General features: G+C 36.4%; 1 protein-coding gene across 6 annotated transcripts in view; it reads right to left on the reverse strand.

The window, feature by feature from the left end:
* Positions 1-17891: 17891 nt before the first annotated feature.
* PCDH7 (protocadherin 7) overlaps positions 17892-20088 on the reverse strand; it is a gene marked incomplete at both ends in the record, with an annotated part of 258588 nt that continues 256391 nt past the window's right edge. For 4 of the 6 annotated variants that reach the window (XM_079534815.1, XM_079534814.1, XM_079534813.1 and 1 more), the window contains one exon: positions 17892-18271. In XM_079534815.1, coding sequence (XP_079390941.1) covers positions 17892-18271 — 380 coding nt within the window. Of the gene's footprint in view, positions 18338-20088 lie in introns of all 6 variants that reach the window. The other 2 variants (XM_079534812.1, XM_079534810.1) reach the window with 2 other exon arrangements.

Below are 20088 nucleotides of genomic sequence, written 5' to 3' on the forward strand. Positions count from 1 at the left end.
ACCTCAGTACAGAAAGGACATTGAGGTGCTGGAGCAGGTCCTAAGAAAGGCAATAAGTCTTGTGAAGAGCTTGGAGAATGTGCCCTATGAGGAGAGATTTGAGGAGAGATTGAAGGAACTGGGAATCTTCAGTCTGGGAAAAAGGAGGCTGAGGGGAGACCTTATTGCTCTCTTCCAATATCTGAAATGTGCTTACAGTGAGAGTGGGGTTGGTCTCTTGTCACTGGTTACAGGTGACAGGATGAGAGGAAATGGCCTCAAGTTGTGCCAGGGTAAGTTTAGGTTGGATATTAGGAAACACTTCTTTACAGAAAGGGTTGTTAAGCACTGGAATAAGGCTCCCCATAGAGGTGATTGAGTCACCATCCCTGGATGTGTTTAAAATCTATTTGGATGTGGTGCCCAGGGACATGATTTAGCAGAAGGTTGTTAATTAGGGTGTTATGATTAGGTCATGGTTGGACTCGATGATCTTTAAGGTCTTTTCTATTCTATTTTCATATTAAGATTGTCCAAATGTTGGAGTAGGTTGTCCAGAGATATTGTGAAATCTCAGTATTTGGAGGTACACAAAACTTGAGTGGGTAAACCACTAAGCAACCTGATCTAATTTACTTAGTGAAGAGCACACTAAGAGTTGGAACCACGTAACATCTAGAAGACCAATCTGAACTGTGTGTAATCACAATTGTATGTAAGAAAGCTTTGAAGCTTCACCTGGAGAAATGTTGATGAAAATTCTTTGGTCAAATAATCAGCAGCTACATTCCCATAGATCATATTGGAAACTGATACATTTACATGGGTTTGCACTAATGTCCATATATTTTGTTCTTACTTGGGATAGGTCTGCTGAATGATTCTGGGCTAAATATGTTAGGACATATTAATAGTGCTCACAAAGTTCTTAAGGCAAATTTAAATTTTCAAAACTTCACCAAAGTTTGAAGATTAGTCAATTATTTTTCTTTGCGTCTTTTAAGGGAGATTTAGTGTTTATGATTCCCTCACATACAAGACAGTAAGGCAACACTTTTTCTGGCACTGGTTCTACTGCTTCAAGCAGCATTTTTAAATCTGAATTTATTCCACAACAGAGGTGTCAGGAAGTAGTGCTATAAGCCATCAGTAAATGACATCCCCATAGACCTCAAATGCCTGTGGTAGCTTCATTTCAGATCTGTTCAAGTCTTATATTCCCACCTGCTAGTTATCACTATTTCTATCCCAATATTATAATAGAGGAAAACTGACTTTTCCTTTTTATTCTTGAGATACCACTGTGACCACATCCTCCCATTCTTCTAAAAAAAAATACATATATATATAAAGCTTTATAATTTGTGGGGATGGGAAAAGGAAAATGAGTGGGGAAAAACAAACAGAAACTGGTCTTTTCTGTATTTATTAATCTTCCAGAGTTCAAGGTGTAATTAGGACACTTCACTTTTATCTTTTCAGTGATAGTTCAAATAAACAAAAGGCTGCAGTGTGTTGAACATCTCAAAAATAAAACTGTAAGCAAGAATAAGTTTGAGACATCTTTGACACAGCTTTGATAGATACAACACCAAGATACGCCATTCCTGTTTCCTACTGAAGCCAAAAAAATTATACTGACACAGTCAACACCACCCCTTGAGTAGTGAAGCTGTCTCCACTGCAGACTCAAGGGATGCAGAGTGGCTGGAAGTGAACATTCTTTGGTTACTTTTATACTTTTGAAAATTTCTTACTTTATGGTTTTTCACCATGCTTCCTGTGGTATTCTGACTATCTGACTCAGAGAAACAGTAGGAAGACATAACTGTTTTAGGAAAGATGATACAGAAATTATCATTTTTTGCATAGAATGATTAGAAAAATGTGCATTCCCTTCCAATTAGACTCACAAGAAACTTGAGTCTCTGGCAACTCAGCAGTTTTTCCAATTTCATTTTTTGAGCAGTATACTGAGTTTTAATTAAAGAAATAATACTGTTGAAGAGCTGCATTTTAATTAGAACTCATATGACCTAATTTTTAATTATGAAGTCCTTTGGCAAATCTTGTTACATAACTTGTCACATTTCTGAAACTCGGAATATCCTTCAGATTGCTGTACTACTGGAATTTAGGACAAGTGTACCTATGAATACAGATTTCCAACATCTGCTTTCCTGAATATACCAAGTGTCTTGTTAATGTTACTTCAAAACAGCAGGTCTACCATGCTGGACAAGAAAGTAATTTATTTTCTCAAACCTGTTTTATTAAGCAAAGTCTAGCTGGAGTGACATAAAACTAAAACCATAAGCCTTCTACTCAAGGAATATAATGTTTTATGTATCATGATGGGAATACATGTTTTTCCTTAGAACTAGAAAAGATCAGAAATATCCAGGGAGAGTAATCAGTGTTAAATTAAAAGAAAATAATTTCATACCATATTAAAAATGATGAGGCTTACTAATTTCCAAGACAGTTGTTAATTGTATTCATCGTGATGTTTTATCTCTTGCACTCCTACTAAGGAATTTCAAGGAAGCATACAGCAGGGCCTGCATCCAAAATTTAGACAAAAAAAAAAAAAAAAAAAGAAAAGAAAAAAGAACCAACAGACATTCTAATGCAGATGGAACTGCATTTCTAATTATTCTCTCTTGCCAAATGGTCTATAAAAGATCAGCTTCAGTCATACGTTTCATGACAAATTGAAAAATAAATTCTTCAAGATAAGATGCAAATTAGGGACAAAGTTCAGCTGACTTCCAGGATGTATAATTATGCTTTGATATGTCACAGAGTAAGACAATCCTACTTGATTTAAATTTTGTAAACTTAAAATGTTTGTCTGGTAAAATGGTAGGGGAGGGATATTTGGAAATGGTTAATTCTTGAGAAATGTCAAATTGATCTTGAAAAGTAAATCCAAACCACATTAGGAAAACACCTTTCTGGAATGCAATTTCAAATGACAATAATGTACTGATTAATCTGTAATTACATTTTTTGTATGGACAAGCAGAATTGTAAATAAATATACTACTGAGAGTCTAAGCCACAAAGATTTTAACACATGGGCTGCTGCAGAATACTAAGTATACTGCAAAATATGCTGATAACAAGCAAAAAAAGCATCAACGATGTCATCATTGTTGATACAGCAACAACAACTAAAAAAAAAAAACACCACCAAACAGTAGGACTCCTTGAAAAGCAGTCCCAGCACAAAATATGTAGGGTTGAATATAGTGTATAAGCACAGAATATGATTAACAATGTGCCACTTTGTAACACTTCAAGAGCTGTGCTTCATAATTAGTACTGAAAGTTGATATTCCTAGAGTAGCTCACCATTATAGTTTTAAGGAAACTGATTTTGATCAATGATTCCTTGGCTACATACTTGTATGTATACTTACTGTACATTTGCATTGGATACCGATAGTTACACATGCAAACTGCATGCATGTATATCAATCACAAATGAAAAGTCAAGTGATTTTTTTTTTGAAAGTTACTGATTCGCTGTAATGCAACATCTTTGGATTCCAGACTAATGGTAAGCATGTATGCAACGTGGAACCAAGCATTCAGTGCTCAAGTGCTCACTTCAGTATACAGAGTACAATTATGCTATGCTGTTTGGTGCAGTTTATTCCAAACAAAGTTAAGCTTGCCCTAAAGCACTTGATTCTTCCTTTAGTTTAAGCCTTGGTCGTGTTATGCTTTCCTGCTCCCTGGCACATGTTATAGAAAAGCAGTGTTTTTATTTGAAACAATGCAACTGCCTAAGAGCCAGCCCTGAGCAAGTTGGATTGCTTACATAAAGCAGAGTGGTGATAAGCAGAGGTGATAGTGAGAGTTTTGGCAATGTTGTAACTCTTTCATCAGAAGTAACGTTGCCTGCAGTCCTGTCTTCAGAACAGTACTTTTTCTCAAACTGGAATTAAGATCATAATATTTTGGCTTAAGATCCCATCAGCTAAAATGAAGGACAGGTTTCTTTTTTATCTCCATTTTTTTTTTTTTTTTTTTTTCTGCATCTGAATGATGTTTTGATTTAAGATAAAAATAAGCAAAGTGTGAAGGAGATGTGTTAAAGTGAGATTTGCTTCAAAAGTGTATTGTGCTGATATTGCAAGGTTTAGGTTTAGGAGGGGCTGTAAGGATGGCCTCTGAACAGAGCCCGGCACTGCCCCATGTCAGATCTCAGCCAGCTCCAGCTGCTCCAACAGTTCTTGTTGCCACTGCTGCCAGAGCTAAGCCCTGTGTGATGCTGTGATGCCCCTGGGAAAGCAGATCTAGGAAAGGGAAAAACTGCTGCACTACAGCTCCTGGGAGAGAGGAGTGAAAAACTGCAAGAAACAGCCCTCCAGTCCTCCTACAGCCCTCCCTCCAGCCCAGGAAAGGACCACAATGAAGCAGGCTGCTCCCCTGCTACCCATGGGTACTGCACAGAGCAGATCTCCAAATGCAGCCATGGAGGAGCACGAGATGCAGCAGTGGATGTGGCATGAAGGCTGCAGCCCATGGAGAGCCACTGCAGGAGTAGCCACGGGCTGTAGATGAAGCTGGAGAGGGGAAGAAAGGGGAAAGGAGAGGAAGGAAAGAGTTCTGGTGCAGCAGGAGATCTGAGAAAACTGCTCGCTGTGGATGGGTAGGGCTGAACCAGTCTGCTCCTGTAGGTTAGTGCTGTGATTTAACCCAGTAGATAGCTAAGTCCCACAGTTTGCTCCCTTCCCTCTTGCTTTCCCTCCATCTTCCCAGTGGGATGATGCAGACAACCAAAAAAAATGCAAAGCAGAATTTTGTGGGTTGAGATAAAGACTATTTACTAAAACAGAAAAAAGGAAGAAAAAAAAAGGATAACAATAATGGTAATAATAATAAATATATGCTGTATATATATATATATGATGCAGAAGTGATTGCTCAGCACCCAACAGTCAGTTCCCCAAGCAGCAGCTGCCCGCCCAGCAAACTTTCCACTGTTTTCAAGTTTTTTCCCTGTGATGTCATATGATAGGGAATATCCCTTTTGCCAGTTTAGGTTGAAGAAACACTTGGAAAATCATCAATTCCAACCATCCGCCTGCTGCTATGGACTCTGCCATTAAATAATGTCCCTTAGCATTCTACATCCCCACATGTCAAATATCTCCAGGCATGACAACGTTATTACTTCCCTGAACAGCCTGTTCAATGCCTCACCACCCTTTCTGTCTGCAGTTTATCTGTGTTGACACTTGCTGAGTACATTTTCCAGCATGTGCCTAGAAATGTGCTTCAGGAGGATTCGTTCCTTGGCAAAGAAGTGAAGCAGATTAGCCTGCAGTTCTCCAGAGGTGATTTATTGGTCTTTTTGAAGATGATTGCAATATATTCCTCACTACTGTTGTCAAGACCCTTAAAAACTGACAGAGAACAGTCTTCCAAGGACATTTACTGTCTCTCAGCATCCTTGGATGTATCTGATTTGATCACATGGACTTGCTTGTGTTTAATTGTCTTAATCAAACCCTGACTCAATCCTTATCCAGCACTGACTGTTCTCTCTGAATTCTTACACTGACCACAGATACTTGAGAGAAGTTTCCAGTGAAGACTGAAGAAAAGCTGAGGCATTGAATACCTCAGCTTTGCATATCTGTTGTCACTAAATCTCCCACCCCTTTTAATGCTGTGCTTGGATTTTCTCAGTTCAGCCTTTTATTACTAATGCAGTGGTAGAAGCTTTTCTTGAAACTTTTTAAAGTTGTGAAGGGCAACAACTCCCACTGCTGTTCTCTCTTACTGGCATCCCATCAGGAACAGCAAACTTTCTGCCAAATCATTGTCAGTCTCATGGAAGTGCTTGCATAGGTGTGATCTTGTCTTTCACTTCCTTCTTTTCTTCCTCCTCCTCTGCTCAGTCTGTCACTGAAGAGCTGATATCCATCTATTGCAGCACTCCAGTTGCATGAATTCTCTTGCCATCGCTCAAATAGTTTGAACAATGCTGAAGATCAGTGACTGTACATGGAGTTACTGCCCTTCCTGTTTATTTTCCAAGCTATATGTATTTATGTACATATGACATGAAGTGGCACCTCTTTCACCCTCTTTGATTATTGTAGAGATATCTCTTGTACCCGCAACCTTGTACCCACTGCTGTCCACCACTTCCCTACTTTACTGTGGAAGTAATTTGTCCTCACCAGGTTGGCTGGGTTGCTGGCAAATCTCCCAGCAGCTTTGTGTTCAGTCTTCAAAAAAGAAGATAGGCAACATCATTGTGCAAAACCAGAAAGAAACACTAAAGGTAATGGATTTCTCATCTGTCTCAGCAGGCTATGTGTTGATTTATTGCAACTGAGGTTTTGGCCAACAAATCTTCATGCTGCTCCAGTTATGTCATAAGTATATGCTTTCAAAATCTGAAAATAGCAAGTCTATATGCATTTTTGGATGCAAAAGGTATTGGAAGCTACTATAATTTATGAGGATAGATTTTAAATCTCACTAAATTCTCTTTTTGAACTAAATTGCTGCTGCTGTTAGGTTGCCATATATTTCTTTTTTGTGGTTGAGGAAGGCAGAGAGAGATAGAGGGGACCTGAGTTACTGCTGTCATGTACACCTTGCCTTTACTTTCTCTTAATCCAATGCTGACTGCTGTTTTATCTCTCCAGGAAGAAGTTTTTAAGATGTTTAAATGCTGTTGGGAACAAAAGGGTAAATGTTCTGTAATGACTTTAAGTACAGCAGGCAAAAGAAGTTATTGGAAAAGTTTTGGGGAAAAAAAGACAAAAATCTGTCTAAAAAAGATTGCTTGTTTTGCTTACTGGGCAAAGGCATATTTTCTTAAAATCATGGAGTCATAGAATGTCCTGGGTTGAAAAGGACCATAATGGTCATCTAGTTTCAACCCCCTGCCACAGGCAGAGTCGCCAACGACTGTGCCCAGAGCCACATCTAGCCTGGCCTTGAATGCCTCCAGGGATGGGGCATCCACAACCTCCTTGTGCAACTTATTCCAGTGAGTCACAGAATCACAGAATTGTAGGGGTTGGAAGGGACCTCCAGAGATCATCGAGTCCAACCTCCCAGTCACCACCCTCTGTGTGAAAAACTTCCTCATAATATCTAACCTAACTCTCCCCTGTATTGGTTTGAAACCCCTCGTCCTACCACTATCCACCCTCATAAACAGCCATTCCCCCTCCTTCCTTCAAGTATTGGAAGGCCAATGGGGTACCAGTATCAATGAGCAAGTACTTTGAAACTCTGATAGTTTTAGGAGACTTTTTATAAAGAATAAGGGTTTGAGAGTTTGATTCTAGTAATCCAAACAAGGCTGTATTACAGAGTGCACTGGCATCTTTTTTGTCCAGCAAGAGAGTTTATTGGAATATTTTTATATATATGAATACTAGCAAACCTTATTTTTCCCTCTTCCTTATTAATTTGAGTATACAAACTCTGTTCAGATTTATCCTTTTGAAGATTAGTTCCTGTTGTATGGGTAAACTGACAGCAAATTTACATAATTATTCTTGAACATGTATGTACTGTTGTACTAGTCCAGTAACAGAACTTTCTTTCTTTAGAGATGGTTCAATTTTCTGTGGAGCAGAGCATGAGAGTTTTAATAAATTCTCAGTTATTACACTGATAGCCTTCTCTTTCAAAAAGGTTTCAGTTTGAATTTGACTTATTTACAAATGAATAGCAAGATTACAAATAAAGTAAGGTCCTCAGGCATACCCAGTTATTTCCCATTCCACTGTCATAGTGTGTGAGCAAAGGCTGCTATGTTTCTGTCACTCAGAGGCAGGAATCTCTCAATGAGGCATGATTTCTGATTCTGTGGTTCTACATCTTCAGAGTTAGAGTGCATTTTCTCCCTGTCAGGTTGTGTGATTCAAGTTGCTCATGCTTTAAAAGTAAGAACAGTTTCTGTTGTCTAATCTGTAGGGCAACAGCCCTTGTGTCATGTATTGCAAACAAACTCCATACTGAGACAAGAAGATACAGGAACTTGTTCTAAATGATTTCTGTAAGTTGTGAGTCACATCAGGTATTTGGTAACTATCCAGTGCTGCTTTCTGCAGGCAGTAACATCATTTGAGGGGGAAGAGGTTCTGCTCATTTCCATGCTGAATAGAATGACAGAACTTGTCTCTCCTGAGTTACTGCAGGTTTGATTATTAGCAACATTATCGATGGTAATACAAGAAAACTGAGACACTGAGGGAGCTGGGGGGCAAAAGCCTTTCTTTGTTTCATTATTAAGGTGAACTTCTCTAGTAAGCTCCTTGTAACACTGATAGCAACTGTATTTTGGAAAACAGTAAGGAACAGAAATGAGGTCATATTTCTATCCTTTTGCGAGCTCAGTATTAATTCACTTTGGTCGCTTAAATCACTGCTTTTCTGTTTGAATAGCCTTCCAGCTATCTTGTCACTTAAGCCTCGCCAACTTATCTAGGTTCTTAACTTTGACTGGAATGCACTTTTCATAAGGCTTATGCAAGTTTGTGTAAATAGTAACTTTTTATATATTTATCTTAAGTTTAAACAGTACACACTTCTCAGGTCTTTAGTTTGTGTTGCTGCACGTGCTGTGGGGAGTAGTTTGTTTTATAAGCCAGACCTGGAGCTGGAAGAGGCTGTAGTATCACTACTGACAGAGGATGATTTTACATAGACAAGGAACTCCTCCAGTCAGTATTCTAAATAGTCTAAAACAGAAAAACAGTACAAAAGACACTAAGAACATTTTAGTTTTGTATTTTCCTGTTGTGTTACATCATGATTTTAAAAGCTGTGGCATGCTTGTAAATTCTTCAAAGTAAAATGTGAACATGTATTATTTGAAATATTTGTTATGCATGTTAGTTTCATGAGAACAAATCTAGTTTCTAAATTTAATTTTAAAGATACACAGTATTACATGATTACTATATTGAAGATTAACCTGCAATGATGCTAATGACTTCAAAATGAAGTCCAATTAATAAACAACAATAAACTGCTTTAACCAATTATTTCTGAATTTTTAATTATTTGATTATTCTTTACTTCATTCTGAATGCTGTAAAACCTCTTAGTTCGCTTCCCTAGGCTTAAAAGTCCTATCTTATTTATATATTCTATAAATGTAATCACTCTACATGTTTTCCAGCATTTATATATATATATTTTTATCCTGAGAAGTGGGGGTTAAAACTGTGAAAAGTATTTATGGTCATCTTGATATAGGAAACATAATCTGTTCTGTTTGATAATATTTCCTCAATTTTACGCATTTGTTGGTTTCTGAGTTGAGTTGTAAATTGAGTTGAGCAGTAAACTTTTGGAAGCTTCAGATCCCATCACTGAATAAGGAAAGACAAGATGTATTATTTCTGAGTGTTGCTAAATTTATTTCATCTGCAGTCACTCAATAGAGCAAGATTATTCTGCAGCTCTTAAATGTGACCTTCTCAGTCCATGACTAACAAAACTGTCACCTCTCTTTATTTCTTTTTGAAAGCTTATTTTGACTAGAGTAGCTGTCTTTGGAACTGAAAAGTAGTTATTTAACTTTACATGAATGTATAATAATGTGTCACCTAGATACACGGTAGCACCTTAGAAGTTATCTGGGAGCTGCTCCAAAAGTATTGCCTCCTATTTTTATTATCTTGGCCAATGACATCAGAGGTGGATGTTGATGTTATGGCAGTAGAGGTTGAAACTTTCCACCAATATTCCATTATATTTTGTTGGTATGTGACAGGTGCAGCAGAAAGACGGTCTGATAAAATGGCATCTAACATGGAAGTTCCTATGAGGAAAAGGTGAGATACTTGCTGAGTGTTTATGAAAATAGAACAGTGGATGTGAGCACAGTGAGGCAATGTGTGTTGTGTTCAGCAGTGGCAGCAGTGCTGAGAAAGATAAGCCACATTCTGGATGGCCATGCATAGTTGGATGGCATGTCATAGGAGGAAATGAGGAATCTTGATCAGCTCATCTGCACAGATCAGTTAATGGTGGTGAACTATGTAGAAAAATCGTGCTCTTTGCGTCTGTTGTAATTTCCATGGAATTAAATAGGAGGCATTATTTTCAGAGCAATGTAATTTTAATGCCTTGTTCTGTAGATAGTACTTTTGCATCATCGTTTCTTTTGGTCAGATTTATGCTGCTCTTACTTAGCATGTCACTCGAGATATATCATTAATTAGTCACCACTGCTGTAGTGATGATACAGAAACAATGAGAATGTTCGGTCAGGACATCCAATGTGTACAAGCTTAACATCCAAAGTACAAGCTTAACATGGGCTGGGTAAAAGATGGTTCTTTCTTTCTTGTATTAATGAAATGAGGGTAACTGTACTTCAAAGTGACCTGGAGCACTGGTATATTTTCCTTTCATTTCTACAAAAAGTACAGATTAGAGCAAGAAGAAATGTACTTCTTGTTATTCTAGGGTTGTACCCAGCGTGTGGTTCGTTCTTTACCACATACAGCCGTATTTTAGCTCTCCCTGGAACTTAAGATCAGTATTATTAATCAGCATAACATTAGATCATTCTAAATTCCAGGCACACTCCTTGTTCTACTACCTGTATAAACATTTCAAATATTTAAACTCATGTTTAGATTTGTGAGTGAGGGGGTCTGCCATGCTTTAATACTTTTAATGATAGCAACACGAGGCCTGCCAGAGGGTCAGAGGTCAGACTGAAAAGGAGTATGAACAAGGTAAGGAAAAGCCAAGTAGGTGCCAAGATGATTCCAGCAACTGTCAGCAAGAAGAGATAAACTAATACTAAAAATAATAATAATAAAAAAAAAAAAAAGCGAAAGAAGAAGAATTTTGACTTCTGTTTTAGCAACTTGCATGAAATAGAAAACTAGAGAGAAACTGAACTTTGGTAATTACCTAGTGTTCTGCGTGTAGTCATTGTACCCTGCTATGTTAAAATAGGCATTAACTTACATGCTTTGTTTTATCTTACCTTTGCATAGATATAGGTCCTCATACCTATTCTCTCTCTGACACTGGATAATGACAGAAGTGGAAACTTCTCTCGAATATTGAAGAGGATCTTCAAATCTGCTTCAAAAGCCAGAAGAGAGAGGGTTCTTAGGTAAATCTATGTGAACACACACTTAGCTGATACTAGGTTTCCATCACCCTAAGTTGTTGTTTTTTTTTTTTTAATCTTCCTTTCTCTGTTTAGTTTCTAAATTTTTTATTTCAACGATTTTATTCAGACTGAAATTATTACTCTGTGTTCAAAAGTTTGTGGATCTCTTCAGAACAATAGGATCCGTCTCATCTCAGAATTCTCATTTGTTTAGTTCTATTTGCATTGACTATATATTCAAATAAGAGCAGACTACCACAACCATAGAAGAACTTGCAAGTTTTTTTGGAAGATGTGAAGGTGTACACTTATATGGGGAGAAGATGGACTCTAGCACTACAGATTCCAGGAATTTTCTATAGGTGCTGGAAATCCACAAGAAGTAGGCAATAGAGAGTACTTTTTTCTTTTCCTCTTGCTCTGTTACTGTTTTCCTTCTCTAATTCTCTATAGGGTTAGGGGAAAAAGACGGTGATTCATTCTGTTACATTGCTTTCCTCATGATGCACTTCACGATTTGCTGAATTGCTGAATTTAGGATTTACCAAAGGCGAGAAAAGTTGCAAAATGGTCTACTGACCCTGTTCTGGCATTACTTTGTTCCTTCTGCTATGTTCAGGAAAGCAGTGATAGTTCAGATGTCCAGATTTTTTATTTTATTTTTCAGAACCATGATTACAGCGTAAATGTGAAGAAGTTGGTCACATTCCTGAAAATAGAAGGTATTCTGAAATAAAATTTTATGAAAAATATACATTGGTCTTTTCAACTCTGGCTTGCCCTACAGAGAATGCATTAGAAGTCTGCTGAATTTTGCTTTAATAAGCTTACAAAGAAATAATAAGATATAAATATTTTGACCAAAAAATTAAACCTTTTAAAACACCGCCTTAAATAGAATCATTTGCCTTATAATTAGCCATACTTTCTTGGAAATTAACAATATCATACTGTAGATAGCTACAAATTATGCATTAATATCTCCTTATTCTAGGATCTTTAAGTTTGAAAGTCTAAAGGGATCTATTTCTAACATTTCTGTGCCAATTAAACTGTACTTATTTGCTGTTCTTTCTTCTTTCTCCCAGAGGCTACCCCACGCCACTGCAGAATGCATATTTTACGTTTCACTTATTTATTTATTTTCATAGTTTCCTGGTAAATATATATAAGTTTTTAAACCATCCATGCTTGCTTCAGAAGAAACAGTGGTACGAACTGACTGACTAGAATCCTATTATATGACTAATATGCTAAATATACTTCTCTCTCTAACTCTGGTGTTGCTTTCTTCTTTGGCATAGATTAGATGATTTGCACATTTATGAACTATTAACCATCTTCTATACACTCCCCTCGGGAGGCTTAATAAGGACATGAAATTATTTCTGCCTAGGTCACATTTATTAATTTCAGTCTCTGCATAAGATTTACCTTTTACTGCAGTGCAAGAGGGAGAAATGGAGCCAGGTTAAAGGGGAGCATAAATTGTTAGCTTTCACCAGTTTGTATCATCCTCTCTTACCATTCTGCAGTTCAGGAAATTTATTTTATCTTCCTTGTAATCACGTTCCTAAATGCAGTTGGTAAACTAGAAGAATGAAGATAAAAGACAAAATAAACAAACATAAGGTCATGCCTTGCATACTATATCTAGTATAAAATAAACATGAAAGCTTGATTGAAGTTACTCATTAAAATACTGCTACTGCTGAAAGAGGTTGAGGGGTGTCTCATTCAAGTCTGACGTGGAAGATTTGGGGTCAGTTGGTGGGTTAAGTTCTCTCCATGAGCATGCAGATTTAGATTTCTGCTTATGGGAAGAGGAATCTTTCTTGACACATTCATTACAGAAGACCAGACAATGTTAACTGAAAGCATAGTCAGAGAAAAAAATTTGCAACGTCAAGCTTATTTAAAAGGAAAAAAAAAAAAATAGAAGTAAAAAAGATGTTCTGGCCAGACCATGTTTATTTGCAACAAATCAAAGCCTAATCTGCAACTAATGTAAATAGCTAGAAACAGCATTTTGTGTTTGTCAGTGGGGAATTCTATACAATAATTTGCAAAGTCTCTATAACAGTACCGTATTTAGTACAAAACAGTTGCACCAATAAGGGGAACAAAAGTTTTAATTTTTCTTTCCTCCCCTCCCAGGATATTTTGCACATATCACAACTGATGCAAATTCCAACTAAATGGCTTTTTTGGAACCTGCTTTATGTTAAACAAAGAAAGCAGTGTCTGCTCTTCACAAGCAGAAAGTGAAGAGATAAACTCCGCTTCTCAGATGTTCCTTCTTGAGGATAGTTTGTTCTCAGTCTGTTGTTATGCTGAGATGGATGATTTGACTCACATCTAAAAAGATCTGTAGTTTTTCATTTCCCATTTTGCTTTTAAACAGTGTTAATTATTTTGCTCTTTTCATTATAGATGCTTCACTGACACTTTAGGAATTAAGAGTTCTAAACTTCTAAGGGAAAAAAATAACAACCTTTCTGATCACTGGAAAATTGTTATTCCATAATGGAAATAGCTGAGTTTTTACTCAAACGTTACTATTCTCCATATCAATGCTTTCACCATGACTCAAGAAGAAGCTATTCTGAGCAGTAATGGGAAGCAACTGCAGTCATTACAAGTACTTTATTTCTGAAAGTAGCTGTACGCAGTGCTTAGTGTGAATAGTCTCTACTGAGTTTCACTCTGTAAATTCAGATACATCAGCTGCTAAAGAAGTGGCCAGTTACAAGAGTGTCTTCATCCTTGCCAGGCAAAATATAGGTTAAATATGCAAGCTTGCATATTTCAATCCAGTGTTTCAATCCAGTAAAAATTGAAGAGTCTGTCACAGAAAGTACAGTGGCAAATGGGCAACCAGTTGATCATGTTACATTTTAATTTGCAGAGACAAAAATGACAAGCAATTTATTTACATAAAACTGTACAAAAACAAATTAAATTATGTAAATATTTCATAAATAGAGGTGGACTAGCGTTTAATACATTTTGCCATGTTTAGCATAGTTGCGTGCATAGTGATTCATAATAAACAATGATAAATTGTTCTCTGCTTCACTATCAACATCCAAGTTGCAGAACAATAGTCAATGATTAATATTACAAACAGATCGTACCACACTGAATGCAAGTGCTTTAAAATTTAGGAAGAAGTTGTCTGAAAGCATACCCCAGGTAGCTGGTACATATTGTCTTCTTTCTTCTTTTCAGTCAATAATACTTAACTGATGGAATTTCATTTCTATTGCTATTTCATCTGCTTCATTCCTTAAGGAAACACTGTACATTTATCACCAATGAAAGAAAAGGAAAAATATTTCATTGTTTAAGTTCCTACAAGCTTTTGGTGATAGCTGTGCTTATGGCAAGTCTTCAACTCTACTCCTTGCTTTCCTTCTTGACAACTTCCTAGGGTAGCCTTTCAGTCAATCATCTGAATCCCATTTAAATTCTTCCCCCACATAAAAATAATGTTTACCTTTTTTTTCCTGAAACTCAGGCAGCAGGCCAGTCAGAAATCATATTGAATAAACATACTGGATCTGAGATCCAAAATAAGCAGTAGATTTTAGACCAAAGCTATTGAATTTTCTAATACATATAAAGTTATATATTAATGCATCAATCTATAAAGGTGCCCTAACGTAAAACACATGCAAAGCTCATTCGAGTTTACCATGGAAAGAAATAAAATGTTGATTTCTATACTGTACAACTGAAATGTGATGGCAGCTAAAAGCAATTGAAAAAAAAATTGTCAGTTTTCCTGGCAACATGAACTGGTGACACCTTGCCAAACAACTATAGTATAGACTGATCATTGTTCTCCAAGCTGCAGAATTAAAAACCGAATGAAGACAATCCCAAACCCCCCCACAAAGATTAATTAGAAAAACAACAACAAAAAATGAACAAACAAAACAACCTTCAAGACATATTGAAACCACAGCATTGTGTTAATAATGCTTAAGACTGGTCCATTAACTGAGTTTGGCAAAAGACTTGTTTTTAAATATATTATTTATAATTTCTCAGAAAATAAACAGGTAAATATACAGGTTCAAAAAGGTTTGGAATAGCCCCTTATCCCTCAGTGTCCAAACCCAAATACCACTCTACCATAATAACAGGTATAAAAGGCACAGTTGCATATTTTGCATTCACCCTAATTATTTTTTATAGTTTATTTATTTTTATACAAAAGCACTCTATTTATGGAGTGGTACCAGATTTAACATATTTAAAATAAAAAGAGAAATACAAACACAAAGTATATTTGTGTGTCATGCCAGGTCAGAAGAGTAATCAGCATGTTAATAGTGGCTAGTTCTACTAGAATTGTTGTGAATACCTACAGTATTTAAAAAAATTCTTTCACACCCATTTTAGTTCTAAGGAGATGCTCACAGGTAAAGTATTTAATGACTGTCTTAATGTGGTGCGAAAATCAGTGAGTGACTGCTGATCCATTTAATCTGAAGGTCTTCTATGACCTGTATTATTAGCATTGTAGACAAAGGGTTTAACAATATATTGAACCAAGCTACCTATTTCTTTTTTGTGTGTAATTTTAAATAAAAATTTATCAAAAGAAATTCTGTTCAGCATTTGTTATGCAATTGTGTATTCTGTTGAAACGTGCAAGAAAAATGTGTATACATTACATAAGCATTTTAGAAGCATTTTTAAACAGATACTTACAGATTATACAAAGCAGTAACTGCTCTATGCAGTCTCATAACAAAGTACTGGTTTGCATGTCTTCATATTACTTAAATAATTAAACATAAGAATGTTCAATCATTATTAATCTTTGATTTTCTTTCTAAAATGTGCCCATTCATCATTACTGCTATACACAAACTAATGTTACATGAAGAAAGTAAACTTAAGAGAAGAGAATGGAACAGCCAGAAACAGCATCACCGACTATATGCACAAGTGAATTCAAAAGATAAATGTGATGAGTTGTATTGATTTAGCAACCTCTACTATAGGCTGTTTACGGTTATTTTTAAAAAACTACCCAAAGCTACATTATGACTATAGTATCTAGAGAGCCATCTAACCATGCTTTAATGCCAGGTGAAACAGCCAGGGATTATAACGCTTCTCCCCTTCTCCAGCTGTGTCCTTCAGTTGTCACTTTCATCTGAATGTCTGCGCTGTTTGTCATTATTACTGCAGCATGAGCTAGAGAGAAACTGGCTAAAGTTCTGCACATTTTGTAGCTTTTATTGCACAAAAACCTGTTTCATTTCCTCTTCCTTTCCTGAAGTGCTCATTGTGAGAATCATTATAGCCCAGAGCTCTTGCATATTGTAGACAGTTTGGATTCGTTTTGACTCATCTTGACCCCCTAGGTGAGTATCATATCACACCGTTTATTTAATACCTACCCTAAATGTTCTGAGTCTTGACACTGTTTAGCATTGCACTTCACTTGGCTTTAATGCACTAGTATTTCAAGAAAACCTTACATGTTTGATACAAATCAATCTGCAACACCAATGACAAAAGACAGCAATCACTCCTTGTACTCTGAAAGGAAGGCTTTATATTTGAGTTGTAATATTCTCTTGTCATTGTATCACCACACTGCCCACCTTCATCCTACCAAGCATTCTCACTAACACAGCCTTCTAGCAATACTACTATTTTTTAATTTTGACTTCAGAAATTCCCTGGAATTGGCAGTATCATATATGAAACATCTGCTGCAACATATCATGTCATCACAAAAAAAAGAAAAACCCACATCATTTCCTTTAGGCATTCAACTGAACCGCACTGGAAAAAATATTGTCATCTGGGCTTGTAGAACGTGCTGCTGTGCAAATGTAACTGAAGGTGTGTTATGAGTACATGTGCATGAGTATATTAGTTTTCTATGCCAAGCCCCAGTACTTAGCAGTTCCCCTGATCCATAGTGTGATCTTTGGCCTTTTTGTTATTACTATCTTCCCAGTTAAATGTTAGTCTTGTCCAAAAAAATGATTTCAAGAGTTTATCATTACTATGCTACTGTATATGTGTTACTAATTGTGTTTACATTGAAGTAATCATTACAGAGAACGAGAGAGAAGGAGAGAAAGAGACACAGCTAGAACACATTTGTTCTATGGATAAAACAGAACCAGAGTTCATGATTCATAAGAAAGTTTGCCATGTTTTGGACGGCAGTCTCAAGCTGAACGTGTCTCTGTCGTATCCTGCGTCAGATGAGAGGTGAGAATATTAAAGCTGTGGTCTTCACAAAGTGCCTATTAATGATTATTCCTTTATATTTATCTTTATATCTGTATGGTTTCTGAAGGATTGTCCCTGGTGGGGATCAGCAATATTTAGATGATATGCTTTGAATACATTTTCCCTGACCTGTTATCCTCAACAAGCCAGATGACCATCAAAAAAATGAGTGGCTTAACTCATGCTTCTGCAGAGGAGAAACAACATGTTGTGTCCTTTTTAATCAAGCTCATTACTATGGGAGGAGTTTGCAACCACAGATTTAGGAAAATAAAAATTGGTGAGGGGGGATTTGACATGCAAGTAACAACATTTTCTACATTGTACAGTATAGTCAGGCAGACCATATAATTAAATGCCTGCTATGGAGGCAGAAGTGGCAAGCAGAGCTTATGTCTCTTTGGTGGCCTCCTCTTTTTGTTTCATATTTTTATTAAAATTGTTTTGCTTTTAAGACTTTTGCCCCTTTTCTTGCTCACAACATGAAAGAAATTTGTTGCTGCTTTTTAGCTTACAGGTAAACTTCTCTTCTAGTTAGAGTATTGACAGGAGATGGCTTATATTCCCCTGTCTGTGTAAGGGGGATATCTTCTGGATTGCCTTCTTCTTTCTTGCTGAAACTAGCGGCGCTGAAGGTCTCATAGGATGAGGTCAACTTTTTGTTAAGGAGGTTTCTGTTGCGATCACCCATGAGGGAAGCTTCTCCATTGGCCAGCTTTTCCTGACTGCCCCGTTCATCAACAGGCATGAAAGTGGAGAGTTTTGGCTGGCTCTTCTGCTTTCTTTCAGGAGAAGTGCGAACTGGCATCCAGCAGGAGTCCGAGTGGCCATATTCATCACATTCTCGGGTACACTTCCCTGTCAGGGCTACATCTGGCAGAGGCCTTGAATCTGAAAGTAAAATAGAATTGCCTTTACAAATGAATACTGCAATGTCTTCCAGTGAAACTGAGAATCCTTAAATCTAAAAAAGTTATTTTTAAAAGCCTTGATAAGAATGTTGTAACAAGTTCCTTAGCAATATCTTTTATACTGCATGTGCCCATACGCCAAAAGAATATCGGTAGTTTAACTTGAATATTAAGAACTGAAAAGTAAAAATATTAACTCAGTTCCTATGTTTGTCAATCAATCTCAAAAGCAAAGTCAAATTTGGCATTAGTTACTGATTGATTTTTGCTGTCTAGGAGAGTCAACCAAGCACTTAATTCTGTGCTGCCAATTTCTTTGCGATTATTAAAAATAGCTTTCTTTGATTTTTATGTAACTTGCATGAAAGTAGAATAAAGCTCCAGAACCTGCAAACTCTTATGAACATTCTTAACTTTTGGCATGTGAGCAGATCTGCTATTGACAATAAGACTCAATTTTAGCACAAAGTAAATCTCTGGATGTATTTCTCACAACATGGTATTTATTGTTAGGACACAGGATGAGTGCTACAGTCAGTGATTAGTAGGAGCATACAAAGAAACTGTGGTTGGTTATAAGTGTAATCCAACATATACAGGTAATGCTGTTATATGTGCTGTGTATGCAACGTAGAGAGGTAGGGAGAATCTGAATGCTGCCTGAAAGAGTACGCTGATATTTTTCATGTGATGTGCTGTGTTAAAAGGTGTCCTGTTCTAGATCACTGCATCTGCAGTGGACTTATTTTGAGGACTGGATAGGATGCTGAAATTTTTTCTTTTCTTCACTTTACCTTACTTTATGATTTATGAGATATAAGTAAAGTTGCCTACAAAGTAACAAGATGAATAGAGTTAACAAAGAAGAAAAATCAAAAGGTAAATTTAATTTTACAGTGTATTTTATATGACTTTCATATATTAAAACTTATATGCTGCAACTTCTAGGTTTCTTTTATATTAAAAAAAAAAAAAGTCAAAAAGAAGTAAGGAGCTTCATAGAAATAAATAATAAGGAACTTCATATGGAAGGCAGCCACTTTTTACCTTCGCAATACCCCACCCAAATTTGTGGGAACTGTAATTTTAAAAGTCGACCAAAAGTATATTGAGTCTTAATTTTATTCCTTGAAGCTTGCCTATTTTTTTCTTTGATTTTTGCTGCCAAGTAGCCCTCTGAAACACTGACAATTCCAAGTATGACTTGTATAAATTCCTAGTTTATAGAAAAAGAAAAAAAGACATTCCCGAGGTTTATTTCAAAAAAATAAAATCCTTTCCCTTTCATTTGATTTAAAATATTTACATTAGATGCTAGCAGAGAAGTCATGTTTCATTTCAGCATCTGCAGATTTAATCCTGATGAATCTCCAACAGCTCTTGGAAGTTGGATTTACATTCAACTCTTCCTAATTCATTCATGAATTTAGCTATTTCTTTATTTAAAAATTTGTTGCAAAATTATAAAAAAAAAAAAAGGCCTATTATTTTTTATGAAGAGTTGACAATATTTCTAGAGCACGCTGAACACTATGTGATATTTCATATTTCAATGCATCACTGAATTCAGTCTGCTAAATCTAATACTATTCTGTCATGCCTTAAAGGTAAAATGCATAATTAACTGCTAAGCTATATCTAATGTGCTTTGATTTTTAAACAAGAAAACTCTTCTGATCTTTCTAAGAGAAAGCAAAACAACTTTCCACCTAAACCTCTATAAGGTCTTCAACTAACACTTTATTTCTGAACAATAGCCATTAAACATTATGCTTGCAACCACTATTAAGTTATTGC

This window comes from Tetrao urogallus (genome assembly GCF_951394365.1).
Source record: "Tetrao urogallus genome assembly, chromosome: 4".
Taxonomy (NCBI): domain Eukaryota; kingdom Metazoa; phylum Chordata; class Aves; order Galliformes; family Phasianidae; genus Tetrao; species Tetrao urogallus.